The sequence below is a fragment of the Kogia breviceps genome, chromosome 5, assembly GCF_026419965.1.
Source record: "Kogia breviceps isolate mKogBre1 chromosome 5, mKogBre1 haplotype 1, whole genome shotgun sequence".
In the NCBI taxonomy this organism is placed as follows: domain Eukaryota; kingdom Metazoa; phylum Chordata; class Mammalia; order Artiodactyla; family Physeteridae; genus Kogia; species Kogia breviceps.
This window is the reverse complement of record NC_081314.1, coordinates 138472665-138486876: the sequence shown is the minus strand read 5'-3', so window position 1 is coordinate 138486876 and position 14212 is coordinate 138472665. Positions and strand designations below refer to the sequence as shown.

General features: G+C 38.4%; 1 protein-coding gene across 4 annotated transcripts in view; it reads left to right on the top strand.

Annotated features, from left to right (window-relative positions):
- CRYZL1 (crystallin zeta like 1) overlaps positions 1–13512 on the top strand; it is a 34774-nt gene extending 21262 nt beyond the window's left edge. The window contains exons 7-13 of one of the 4 annotated variants that reach the window (XR_010840841.1): positions 4459–4592; positions 5660–5771; positions 7654–7752; positions 9148–9269; positions 10063–10200; positions 12541–12586; positions 13110–13512. Coding sequence is in view for 3 of the 4 variants with exons in the window: in XM_059064459.2 (XP_058920442.1) it covers positions 4459–4592; positions 5660–5771; positions 7654–7752; positions 9148–9269; positions 10095–10200; positions 12541–12586; positions 13110–13209 (719 nt within the window). In the remaining variant the exon portion in view is untranslated. Of the gene's footprint in view, positions 1–4458; positions 4593–5659; positions 5772–7653; positions 7753–9147; positions 9270–10062; positions 10201–12536; positions 12587–13109 lie in introns of all 4 variants that reach the window. The other 3 variants (XM_059064459.2, XM_059064460.2, XM_059064463.2) reach the window with 3 other exon arrangements.
- Positions 13513–14212: the final 700 nt, after the last annotated feature.

Sequence of the window (14212 nt, the reverse complement as noted above, 5' to 3'; positions counted from 1 at the left end):
TGTCTATAAACAAGGATGCCAAACTAGATAACCTCTAATCTCTGCTGTAGATCTAACATTCTATGAAAGAGAAAATAATTTCAGTATGTTCCCTGAAGATTTTCAGGGAGAAATAATTTAGTTCACCATGACTCTGTTTTAGTTCCTATTAATTATTTGATGATTTTTTAAAATAAAAGCTCACAACTCAGTCACCTTCTAGTAAGTCAGTTCTTTTACCAAACCAAAGAACCAGGCTCCAAACTACTCCCAAAAGGTGTCTTATTAATCTTGTTTCAGAATATTGAGGACAAAGGTAAAAAGCTGAGTAATTCTTCCAGCTCTTTTGTGCTTTCAGTTCTCAAGCCATTCTATTTTTCATACAAACAGCTCATGCAGCTCAATGTCAAAAAAACAACCCAATCAAAAAATGGGCAGAAGATCTAAATAGACATTTCTCCAAAGAAGACATACAGATAGCCAAGAAGCACATGAAAATATGTTCAACATGGCTAACTATTAGAGAAATGCGAATCAAAACTACAGTGAGGTATCACCTCACACCGGTCAGAATGGCCATCATCAGAAAGTCTACAAACAATAAATGCTGGAGAGGGTGTGGAGAAAAGGGAACCCTCCTGCACTGTTGGTGGGAATGTAAATTGGTACAACCAGTATGGATAACAATATGGAGGTTCCTTAAAAACTAAAAATAAGAGTTACCCTATGATCCAGCAATCCCACTCCTGGGCATAATCTGGAGAAAACCATAATTCAAAAAGATACACGCACCCCAATGTTCATTGAAGCACTATTTACAATAGCCAAGACATGGAAGCAACCTAAATGTCCATCGACAGAGGAATGGATAAAGAAGGTGTGATACATATATACAGTGGAATATTAGTCAGCCGTAAAAAGAAGGAAGTAATGCCATTTGCAGCAACATGGATGGACCTAGAGATAATCATACTAAGAAGTCAGACAGAGAAAGACAAATATCATATGATGTCACTTATATGTGGAATCTAAAAAAATGATACAAATGAGCTTATTTACAAAACAGAAACAGACTCACAGTCTTAGAAAACAAACTTATGGTTACCAAAGAGGAAAGTTGGGGGGGAGATAAACTGGGAGTTTCGGATTAACATATACACACTACTGTTGATACATACAAAGCAGATGATCAATGGAGGCCTACGGTATAGCACAGGGAACTCTACTCAGTATTCTGTGGTGACCTATATGGGAAAAGAATTTGAAAAAGAATGGATACATGTATACGTATAACTGGATCACTTTGCTGTACACCTGAAACAAGCACAATGTTGTGAGTAAACTGTACTCCAATATAAAATAAAAGTTAAATTTTTAAAAAATTGGCACACATTTTCAGCATTATTCCTTTGGACCTGAGGTAGAAAGAATTGAAATTGTAATTCTTGGGCTCTGACATACCGTTATTATTGATCCATACATGGCTCTCTTCAATTTATTTTCTCAGTTTTTATAACATAATAAACACTTGTGTACCACCTAACACAAAAGCAAGGATCTCAACGTTAAACCATGTCCAACCATGTAATTTTAAAGCCTCTGCAATCTTAAATGTAGTTTTATTACTGTTAGAATTTTTTTTTTTTTTTTTTTTTTCTGTGGTACGCGGGCCTCTCACCGTTGTGGCCTCTCCCGTTGCGGAGCACAGGCTCCAGACGCGCAGGCTCAGTGGCCATGGCTCACGGGCCCAGCCGCTCTGCGGCATGTGGGATCTTCCCGGACCGGGGCACGAACCCGTGTCCCCTGCATCGGCAGGCGGATTCTCAACCACTGCGCCACCAGGGAAGCCCTGTTAGAATTTTTTAAGCACTGAATTTTTGATTTCCTAATGAAAATATAGGTAGTCCCAATTCTTATGATGAAAGATGTTCCCCAAAAATTCCATATAAATAAATTTTACATAGACTGAACATGCACTGTTAGAGTAGATGGGCTTTAAAGTCAGACTTTGAAACTTGTAGCCTCAGACAAATTAATTACCCTGAACCCCATTTCATAATCAGCAAAAGTGGGAACATAGCTATCTCGAGTGTGGTAAGGAATAAAGTTCTGTGTGAGATATCCTCTGTTTTACTCTTTTTTTTTTTTTTTTTTTTTTTTTTTTTTTTTGTGGTATGCGGGCCTCTCACTGTTGTGGCCTCTCCCGTTGCGGAGCACAGGCTCCGGACGCGCAGGCTCAGCGGCCATGGCTCACGGGCCCAGCTGCTCCACGGCATGTGGGATCTTCCCGGACCAGGGCACGAACCCGTGTCTCCTGCATCTGCAGGCGGATTCTCAACCACTGCGCCACCAGGGAAGCCCCTCTGTTTTACTCTTTTAATGCCTTGCTTGTCTGTCTGAACATTTTCATCACGTGCTTGGATGCTTTGCTTCCCCACTAGATGGCACTAATTAGTTGGTAAATTCAATGCTTACTGGCCATGCTGACCCATCTTAATCTATTGACATTAAGAGGAAAAATAGTACTGGTAAAGACTACGGAAAGTGTGGTGTTATAAACTTGATTGTAGGTAAAATGAGAAAGTATTGCCTATACTGTGAAAAAAAATCACATTCAGTGTACAACATAAAAACTAATATGGCTTAATTTACAGTATATTAGGAGTTTGCATTTTGTTCCAAGTGCAATAGAAAGCCATTGATGAATTTTAAACAAAGAAGTGTTAGGATGTTATTTATGTTTTTAAAAGATCATTCTGACACTTCTGTTTTTCAAAGACACCACTAAAGAGATTGAAAAGAGAAGCCCCATGAAGTTGAAAATAATTACAACACATAAACAAGCAAATGAGTCATCTAGACTATATTAAGAATTTTTACAAATCAATAAGAAAAAGTCAACAACAATAGAAAAATTTATAGAACATTTGAACAGTCGCTTCACAAAGGGAATTCCATATGGCCAACAAACACAGAAAGGTACTCAACTTAATTAGTAGTCAGGGGAAAGCAAATTATCAATAAAATCACATGTAAGAAACCATTACGCATCCATATGATGGGCAAAAATGTATAATACCAGGGTTGACAAGGATGTTCACAGCAGCAGCTCCGGGAGAGTGAATTCATACAGCCACTGTGGAAATATAAAGTCGAAGGTAATATATCCTGGAGCTGGGATTTCCATTCCTCAGTAAATATCCTGGAGAAAACCTGTGTACCAGTGTAAGAGTAACTTTTATACAAGAGCATTCTTAGTTAAGAATGCTTAACTACCAAAAATGGGAAAAAACACAAATGTTCCTTGACTGGAGAGTGGATATCCAATCCATTCTATGAAATTAGATGTTGCCATAAGACATCAAAAATGGAAGCACTAGGGCTTCCCTGGTGGCGCAGTGGTTGAGAGTCTGCCTGCCGATGCAGGGGACACCGGTAAGTGCTCCGGTCTGGGAGGACCCCACATGCAGCGGAGCGGCTGGGCCCGTGAGCCATGGCCGCTGCGCCTGTGCGTCCGGAGCCTGTGCTCCGCAGCGGGAGAGGCCCCATTGGTGAGGGGTCCGCGTACCGCAAAAAATAAATAAATAAAAATAAAAATAAAGGAAGCACTATACTAGAGCCACATGTAACAAGAAGGGATGTGTCTTAAAAAACAATGTTCAGGGGCTTCCCTGGTGGCACAGTGGTTGGGAGTCCGCCTGCCGATGCAGGGGACACGGGTTCGTGCCCGGGTCCGGGAAGATCCCACATGCCGCGGAGTGGCTAGGCCCGTGAGCCGTGGCCGCTGAGCCTGCGCGTCTGGAGCCTGTTCTCCTCAACCGGAGAGGCCACAACGGTGAGAGGCCCGCGTACCGCAAAACAAACAAACAAACAAAAAACAATGTTCAGCAAAAAAAGAAGATGATAGAAAAAATGTGTATGGTACTATTGCATTAGAAAAAATGTGTATGGTACAATTGCATTTAGATAAATTTCAGAAGCAGGCAAAACAAAATTATATTGCTTAGGAATGGATACTTGAGTTATTAAACTATGAAGGTGAATAAGAAAATACATTAGAATGGTGGTGACCTCTGATGTCAATTATATCTCAATTTTTTAAAAAACGTCTGTGGCTGGAGAGGCGAGGCTGTTGGTGCGAGGGCTGTGGTCTCTCTCTCACCCAGGATGGTGGTTACTTGCTTTATATTTATTCATCCAGCTGTACTTTATTTCGTGTACTTTTCTGCATGAGTTTTACTTTAACATTAAAACGTTTAAAAAATACACACACACACACGCACGCGCGCACACTCCTATGCTGAAAGTGGAGTATGCATGGGTAAGAATGGAAGCAGAGAAACCGTAATGTAGGTGAAAGATACTAGAAGTAGGCTTGGACCAGGGCCATGGTGGGAGCAGAGATGGGGGGAAACAGATCCAGGAAGCAGGTCTAATGGGACTTGCTAACAGATTGTTTCCTCTTTTTCTTTGTGATAGTTCACAAACCAGAAAAAGTTACGTGGACAGAAGCCGCTGGAACCATTCGGGATGGAGTACGAGCCTATACAGCTCTGCATTATCTTTCTCATCTCTCTCCTGGAAAGTCAGTGCTGATAATGGATGGAGCAAGTGTAGGTGCTTATGGTTTTGTTAAGAAACAGACCAAAATACAAATAAACTTAGGGAATTGAGAAATCAGCCATCCATTTGCTAATATAATTTGTTGCCAATTAGCTTATGCACTGATACGTTTACCAAACTCCCATTTTCTAAAATAAGCAGCTTTTATCAAGGAGATAAAGGTTAGCATTACTGTGTTTAGTTTCTTATAATTTGAATCTGCTAGTACTTTAAAAAAGCAGACAAGCCATTTTTATTCATGTCTCTTACACAAAGCCTGAAATAGCTCATAGTCTTTGAAGCCAGACCCCAGGACTCCCAGCCAATATTGTATCATATCCCTCATACTTACACTTACATGATTAAGGTGTTGCATTTATAGATAGATCACACGAGATCAAAACTGCTAATTTAAACATAGTACATGCATCTTCAAAATATAGTTCAAGATACTAAAAGAGATTACATAAAATATAATTATAATCTAAAAATGTCACAAAACTTGAGGTGATTTTATAGTTTTATTTTCAGCCAGTTAGGCTGTTGATGAAAATGCTTTTTCCCCTGCTTTTCATTGAAAAAAAGGCATAGCTGTCTTCAGCTTTGGCTTCATCCTTATGTCCTACATCAGGATAGTAGTGTTTCCCTGAACTTACTCCACAGGTCAGCAAAAGGATGGAACTTTTGAAGTTGAGGTTGCTAGACTTGCATATGTATTGATATTATATAATTAGCTTAGTACATTATGCTGGTAAGGTCCTTAATGGCCCATTTTTTCTTATTCCAAGGTCGTGTTCTGAATTCGGCCTCTGTCCTTGAAATTGTGTGCTGCTTGCAGTCAGACTGGCTGAGAGCCTGTGGCACACATAGCTTTTCCACCACCTCTCTTGAGGAAGAGTGTGTCAAATGTTTTCACTTCTAAACTTACCCGTATTTTTTTCTTTTTCTCTCAGACAACATTTTAAAATATACTGAAGTAGCACTAAACTATTACACTTTATTAAACAACCTATAAAATGAATTAGATACAGCCTCTGCCCTATATCTATAACACCATCGTGTATTTGTTTCCACACAGGCACTTGGAACAATAGCTATTCAGTTAGCGCACCATAGAGGAGCCAAAGTGATTTCAACAGCGTGCAGCCTTGAAGACAAGCAGTGTCTTGAAAGATTTAGGCCTTCTATAGGTGGGTAATAGTACTCAACACAGACTTTAAAACATAAAATTTTGAAGAGGTATCACCTTAAAAACTGCACTTGTAAAACAAGCTGCAAAATGCCAAATGCAATGTCATTTAAAAATGCACTTAGTATCTGTGCTAAGTCCAAGTTTACATAAGTTATAGTTTAAATTTTAATGATTTGTTTTTTAAACCTACATTTTTCAGTGTTTTTTCTTCTTTGCCTCATTGTTACGAACTCACCCAAGTTTGAATTAGGTGAACTTTGACACAGTTGAGAAACACCTGATGCCTCTTTGGTTTTAGTCAATAAATCAATACATTTTTGCATCACTTTTTATGTTTCTCAACCTCTTTTACCCAGTGATATACCTCTAAAGTTGTCTGTTTCCTGTGATACACTAGGAAGGGAGATGAGCCACTTACACATAATCCCAGGTCAGATATAGTTTAGAATAAATAGGACATGGTAGAGGCTGGGGAGCTCTTGAAAAGATTGAACCTATACGAATAGCAATGGATACGGAAAGGAGAAAGAAAATAGAGATTGAAAAAATGAAAAAGAAGAGAAGAAAGATAGGAATGGAATTTTATAGACTGGAGTTAACAGAATTAATGTTGGAGTTTAACAGGTGAAGAGAAAAGAAGATGAGCAGAGTGTAAGTGAAGGCAGGCAGGAAGGAAAGTAAGGTTCATTGAGTGTTAATATGGGTGATAGTTCCTTAAATCCTCAACAACCCTGTGACAACTAACTGGGAAACAGCATCTCAGAATTTAGCTTGTCCAAGGATGTACCACTAGGTGTACCACTAGGCCTGGAATGGAATTTGAACCCAAGCCTGCCTAATCGTAAAGGCTGTGTTATTTCCATGGTTATGTTATGCTTCTGGCAGAGATAACCAAGAAATGGAAGGAAGGTTAAAACAGGGGCTGGAGAAAGGAGGAAAAAAAGGAAAAAGAGAGATTGAAAATGGAAGGGGTGGGTAGCATGAATAGTATTGTTGAAGGGAGCAGTTTCCTCTTTGTTAACCCTGCCCTTCTTAGGTGCTTCAGCCCCCTTTCGAGTCCCCCCACCCTCACCTCCGTCCCCCGAGATTTCAGTCACTACTGGACTACACCTCGAATCTGAGAATCTCTGAGAGGAATTCTCTTTACTGAGAAGGTGTTAAAAGATACAAAAATAAAATATAAACGTGGCAATCGTTTGCCAATTCAAGTTGAGATTTTTTTTTTTAGTTCCCTCACTGGCTTGTTCTATTAATACATTAAAGCAACCAGTTAAAATGAGTGTAATTTTTACTAACCCTGCTTAAAATAATCCTGGGGTTCTTTTCACCTGCGGGATTTTTTTTTTTGTTTTGGAGGGCAAAGTCGGGAGATGCGGGTGTGGGCTGGGATTTCTATGACTGAGAAAGGTTAAAATGGCCTCTAACAGAGAAGTACCAAATCACATAAATATATCTTTGTACTTTTTAGCTCTAAACTCTATTAAATCTATTAAATTAAATCTATTAAATCTGAACATGCTTAAGAAATTCTTAATCTTTCAGTCCACATCTTCATATATATGTACCTCTGTGGTTTAGAGATTCTCAGTTCTGGCAAAATATCCTTTAGCTGTAAAGAACAATCCTCTATGTCAACAGACCAACGTTGACACACATTATCCACAAAATGCTCATATTTTTATTTTATTGAATATACCAGTTCCTTCATTTCAATTGATCCTTAGCAATACTGGTTAGATGAGAAAAAGTATAATTTGATTCAGTAATTGCTTCAACCATTTAATTCATTTCAGAGAAGAAATATTTATTTGCTTTTCTTTCTCTTCTTCTCTGAGTTGTGTTGATCACATACAGATTGCCTGACTTCCTGTCCTTTACAGCCCGAGTGATCGATGTGTCCAATGGGAAAGCCCAGGTTGCTGAAAGCTGTTTAGAAGAAACAGGTGGCCTTGGAGTAGATATTGTCCTAGATGCTGGAGGTGGGTACTTTACTAAATCAGTAGTCTCTGTAGTTTTTTTAATGTGATGGGTGAATTCCTGGGAAAAAAAATATATAACCAGAAAATAATTATTTATATATTATTAAATTGATGTTTAGGGTATTTTATTTTTGAACTTTTCTATTTAAATTGGCTCTTCTTCATTTTATTCCCATTGTAAGCACTGTCTGGAAGAGAGAACATGCTTGCCTTTTAAAGTGTAGGCATTGGACTTTAAGTTATCTCTACAAGAAATCTGCAGACATGATCTCCTCAGTGGTTCCTAGATTAGTTCAGGTCTCAGCCAGTTGCTTAATTAGTCAGTTCTGCTATGTATGTCTGCCCTCTATTGGATGGTAGACTTCTGCAGTCCCTGTTTGGAAACTACACAGAATTTCGTTGAATTTTCACCTTGCTTGAACTTTTGCAGTTTAACCAATATCTATTTAACCCCTAATCTTTACACTCTTAGGTGGTGCCATCACACCTAAGCAACAGGTTTCACAAGCCTACAAAGGGATTCTTTTTACACTTTGTTAGAATTTATCTTCTATCCTAAGAATCGTAATGAATACAGCTATGACCATATGTATTTCTTTTTAGCCAGTATTTTCAAGATTAGAAATTAACTCAGAAAAATCTTTCAGTGGAAGTGAATGTATACTTCATTAACTTTTCAAATGGACATTTCAATAATACTATCAAAATATGACTGTCTTTTTTTTGGCTGCATTGGGTTTTTGTTGCTGCACGCGGCTTTTTCTAGTTGCGGCAAGCTGGAGCTACTCTTGATTGCAGTGCGCGGGCTTCTCATTGTGGTGGCTTCTCTTGTTATGGAGCACGGTCTCTAAGCACGATGGCTTCAGTAGTTGTGGCACACGGGCCCAGTAGTTGTGGCTCGCGGGCTCTAGAGCGCAGGCTCAGTAGTTGTGGCGCATGGGCTTAGTTGCTCCGCGGCACGTGGGATCTTCCAGGACCAGGGCTCAAACCTGTGTCCCCTGAATTGTCAGGTGGATTCTTAACCACTGCACCACCAGGGAAGTCCCAGTATGACTGTCTTGAATCTGAGTTCCTTACTCAGAAGTCAACTTTGCCCAAAGTATTAAGCTATCAATGTTATGATTGAAACTATCAGACTTAGTTATGTGCTATGTTATCTTGCCTGATTTTCAAATTAAAATAGACTTTTTATCTTTAGTTGTATCACTTATAATTTAAAGTAAAGTGTATGACCAGTTTTAATGCAAAAAATATATTTTAAGTGTTTGAGTACAAAATGCTTCCTTGTTACTACATTAAAAAGTAAAGAACTAGTTTGAAGAATAAATTTTTATCAGATTACTATAAAATACATTTTCTCTCTCCCTCTCTCTCTTTAAACAATTCCATTGTAAGTGAGATTATATAGTAAAGATGATGAACCAGCTGTAAAGTTACAACTACTACCACATAAACATGATATCATCACCCTTCTTGGTGTTGGAGGCCACTGGGTAACGACAGAAGAAAACCTGCAGGTATTATCAGAAACAATAAAGCATTACTGATACACCAAAAGGATGCAAGTAACAAAGAATAATGCCTAAGTCTTTTAGCAAGGTGTGGCTAAATTTGTATAAATTCTGAATTATATCCTATTTTTAAAGAAATATAGCTTTTTTTTTTTTAACTTTAGCTGTTGGCCAAATGTTAAAATATAGTGCTTAGCAGAGGAGTTCATTTAACTTTTATTTAGTGGTTTGGAAGTAGTGACGAATTTTTTAAGTGTTTCAAATAAGATTTTTTTCCTTAGTAACAAACATTCTTGTTGACATATACTTAACAAAATATTTCTATATAAAATTATGACAATTTCCTAATTATTCAAATTAGAATATACTATGTGTGTGTGTGTGTATATATACGCATTGTCTTCCAAAGTTACATTTCTCAAGAAAATTCAAGTATCTTTATCATGGTTGATATGCAAATACCATAATTCTCATGTACCAGTCTTCACCAATTTTCCAACTTCCTCATGAAGATGACTGGTGAGTAGCAATGAGAAATATCTCTCTCTCACACATACACAGACACACACACACACCCGCACACATATACCTACTACCGCTTCATCACCTCCAGATTGGCCTTGCATTTGACCTTGCTGTTTCATCATTTTGGACAATGCATTAGAAAAGAAAACATTGTAGTATACATATTATTATTAAAGTTTGGGTGCTGATTATTTGTGATTTGGGTATTATTTAATTTGTGTAAAAGCTTTTCTGGCTGAAGATACCAATCATTCTTCTGCTTTTAAACTCACAGTAACTGGTCATTCTTTGTGCATTCTATCCAAGTTGGATCCTCCAGACAGCCACTGCCTTTTCCTCAAGGGAGCGACGGTGGCTTTCCTTAATGATGAAGTTTGGAATTTGTCAAATGTACAACAGGGAAAATATCTTTATATCCTTTTTGTCTACTGACTTGAGTTTCTGGCTTGAAATTTACCTTGTATTCTCATCATTAAGTTCTTTAATAATAATAATAATAGCAGCTAACTTTCATTGAACATGCCAATGTTCCCAGTGCTTTATAGGTATTAATTTATTTAAATATTAAAACAGCCCTGGGAAAGTTAAGTACTGCATTATCCCTATGTCACAGGTAAAGAAACTGAAGGATAGAAAGGTTAGAACATGCCTAAGGATGTAGCCAGCAGGTGGCAGGACAGGAATCACGCCCAGGCAGTCTTGCTCGTTTCTGAATGAGAAACTATAGAATACACGGAAGAGTTTGCTTCGTTTTTAACCTGGCATATTATGGAAATTACAGATCACCTTGACAGGCCGCATCTTTACTCCTATGGTGGTGCCATTGCGTTAAACATTTCAGACGAGTTAATCAAAAGAGTTTGTGGGGTGTTTTTTCTGTTTTGGGGGTGTGTTTTTTTTTGGCTGCGCGGCTTGTGGGATCTTGGTTCCCTGACCAGGGATTGAACCTGCCTCCCCTGCATTGGAAGGGCAGAGTCTTAACCACTGGACCACCAGGGAAGTCCCATGTGGCGTGTTTTTAAGAATATCAGTACTAGGAAATCTTCATCAAATGAAGATGGGTTTGATTTTTTTTTAATGGAAGTGATTCAGTAACAAATCTAGTGAATGAAATTGATCATTCCATTTTGGTAAAAGTAATGAAAAGTTTTCTTGAGAATATGAGAGCAGTTCCAAAAGAAAGGTCCAAACCTCTTCAGAGCAGGGTCAACTTAAGAATAAACGTTTTATTTCTGAGACGCCTGTTTTAAAGGCAGCTGTACTTGGTTAAAAACTTTAATATATTGGATAAAAAATAAGTTCTCATTACTTAATAGAGTATAGGTGTGTGTGAAGAAAGAGACTTGCACAACCGTATGTTTGTCTCGCTGGATATCATTCTTTATTTTTATGAAATGTGCATTGTTACATACGCGTGACCTGCACAAAGGCCAGCCTCCTCTAAGAGCAATGGCAGACTTAATACAGAGCGTTCAAATAGTTGAATAATATTTAATTAGTATACTGCATGTGTTGAGTTTTAAAGAGTACATTTCAAAACCAGAACGTCCCCTTAATGTAGTGAATGTATGTGTTTAATGTATTTCTGATTAAATATTTTCATATTAAATTTGGAAAATAAACTTAATTTTTAACTTTCTAAAAGAATTCTTTACATTTCAACTTTAAATAATGACACATTCAATAACATTGTAATTATCAAGAATACCATGGATGTTAATGACAGAGACCATGTATTAAAAGTAACATAAGTTAGTATGTTTTGAATCTTTCATGTCGGAAGGTAGCCTGGCTGCTATACCTGCATTACTTAATAACTTAAATCTCTCAACTAGCTCCCCTTTCTCCCCACCATGAGATTTTAAGCTATTTGACAAATCCATGGACCATACTGAAACGTGACATGTTCATATGAAATGTTAAATTTTCAAAAATCAGAAAATATATGTTTTATATTTATATACTTACACATACTGCTGGCAATTTCATTAACAGAAGTAGAAAGAGAATTTGTAGTACGTGAAAAGTGAATCGGTATTCTTTAGGTCCACTTAAAGTAGCTTATGTTCATAGTTTCTAGTTTACATTTTCTAAAGTCCTGAATCAGACTTCAGTCCTCACTTGTGCACAACCCCCTCAGTTGCATCACACATGAGCCAGTTGCTGCTTGTGATTTAACATAGCATTCTCCTTCCAATTGTGTGATTATATGCCATAAATAATTCTCCTGCACTAGCAGTTATATAGACTCTCAGTTCTAATATTATAATTTCAAGTAAATGACTAGAGTTTTAAATTTTACCCTTTTTAATTCTCTTAGTGGCATATATTACACACACAGATTATTAACTTTCCTGCATACGTATTTATTAGCTGGTTTAATAAATAAATGTGCACCCAAAGTTAGAGTTATAAGTGCTAAAATTGTTTTTAACTAACAATAACATACGTGGCGCTAAAATGAAACCCTGACCCCATTCTGTTACCATCCATTTGGGATAACACTAGTCATTACTTAGGATAGGCATTAGGCTTCTTTCATCTCTTGTCCTTAGAAGTCTACGCTCTATTATGTCACCACCTCTCTCAAATCAGTTCCCCCATTTTCCTGTTTTAGAGGTAAACATGACAGCTTACAGAATTTCTATTAAAAAAAAAAAATAGGTGACCTGCCTAGTATCTTCTGCTTATCAAACGGTTTTATTTACTCCTCTCTCCTTTACGTTGCCACCTTAACAGTCTTTCCAGCTACGTATCTTAAAAGATGTGATGGAGAAGTTATCAACTGGTGTTTTTAGGTATGCTAAATGACCAAATCATTGTTCTTGTTTATTTTTCTATTCTCCAGGAGATAAAATGGGCATTCCCATTTTTGTTTCAGCTTTGTCAGTACACCTCTTGCCTCCATATTTTATTATTTTGCTTAGATAAATAGCTGCTCAGTATTTCTCGAAGTGTATATACACCAGTATGCATTCCCTAAGATAGAAGTGGTTCATTAGTTGTCCTTACTCCATTCCATACTGTACCTCACCTTTTCCTTATCCTCATCACCCCTCCCAAAGCATCTTGAAATAACCTACAGGTTGACAAGAAGAAAAGTACAATTTTTTTTTCAGCTGGATCTGTTTATCAAAAAAGAGAGAGTGGATAAAATAGGTATTTTCCCCCTTCAAAATTTAACTGCTTTTAACAGTGGAAATATTAATGGACAAATTTGATTTAAAGTAATAGAGTTGAACTATAGCAACTGTCAACTACCATGCTATGTACTCTTCTCATCTTTAACTGGACACTTCTAATAATTTCATTTTTCCTCAGACCTCAGTTGGATGAACCCATTCCACTATACGAGGCAAAAGTCACCATGGAAGTTGTTCAGAAAAATCAAGGAAGAAAGAAGCAAGTTGTTCAATTTTAATTTTGTTCTTTCTCAGACCTCAGTTGGATGAACCTATTCCAGTATTGAAGCCAGAGTTTCCTTGCAAATTGCTCAGAAAAGTCAAGGAAGATAAAAGCAAGTTTTTATGTTTTTAAGCACGTTTTCCTGCTGAGACACGATACTCAGAGTTATGTGAAGTATTTGAAAAGTATTTGGAAACATCGTACAGACGGGTCAAGACAATTCTAAAATTTAACATCTAAAGGGAATATTCTGAAAGCCTTTTAAATTATTGTTCCTATATATCTGCCTCTTATAAAATTCTTTCATTGAAGAAAACTGCTTTCAGCAGAAGCCACGCTACTCTGATAAAGCTGTTGGAGTCTTTTGCTCCAATAATATTACTTTTGTATCAACTCCATTCTCAACACCTTCCTTAACATCCTTTGCTGTCATAATTTAATACTTTGAATATATTTTCAAGTCTCAAAGGATCTAGCCCATTGAAAGCTAAATTTTTTTTCAAATATTCATTCACTCCAGGGTTTCCTCAGGATCGAACGGGAGCATCACGGTAACTCGTCCGTGACCACTGCAGTGTTTGCGTGGAAGGCTGCAGTGGCGAGGCTTGGGAAGCGGGGCGGGAGACTGCGCTTGGCGTAGCTGGCGTGCTGATTTCCTGTCGGGGCTCTCTGTTTCGGGGGGAGGGGGCGGAGGCCCAGGCCCCCTCTCCAGCTCTGGACGTGGCTGCTGCGCTCTGGAAGCTTATCGCAGGGGCAGCTCAAGTGTGACGTTTCGTTTTCATCCTGGCGCCGTGCCTGGGGCTCATCACACCCTGCTGCGGATTTGAACAGCGCTCATCTATCCCGGTGCGCAGGACCGCGTACTTCCCAGCCACCTAGCACCCGGCGACCCGACTACAGCCAAGGACCCAACCAGACCGCCAAGGCGGCATCCGGCGAGGAGCTGGGCCCTCGCGCGCCCGCCCTCGCAGCGGAGGAACACAGCCGGGGCGGGGCCTCGCGGGCGCCGCACGGCACAC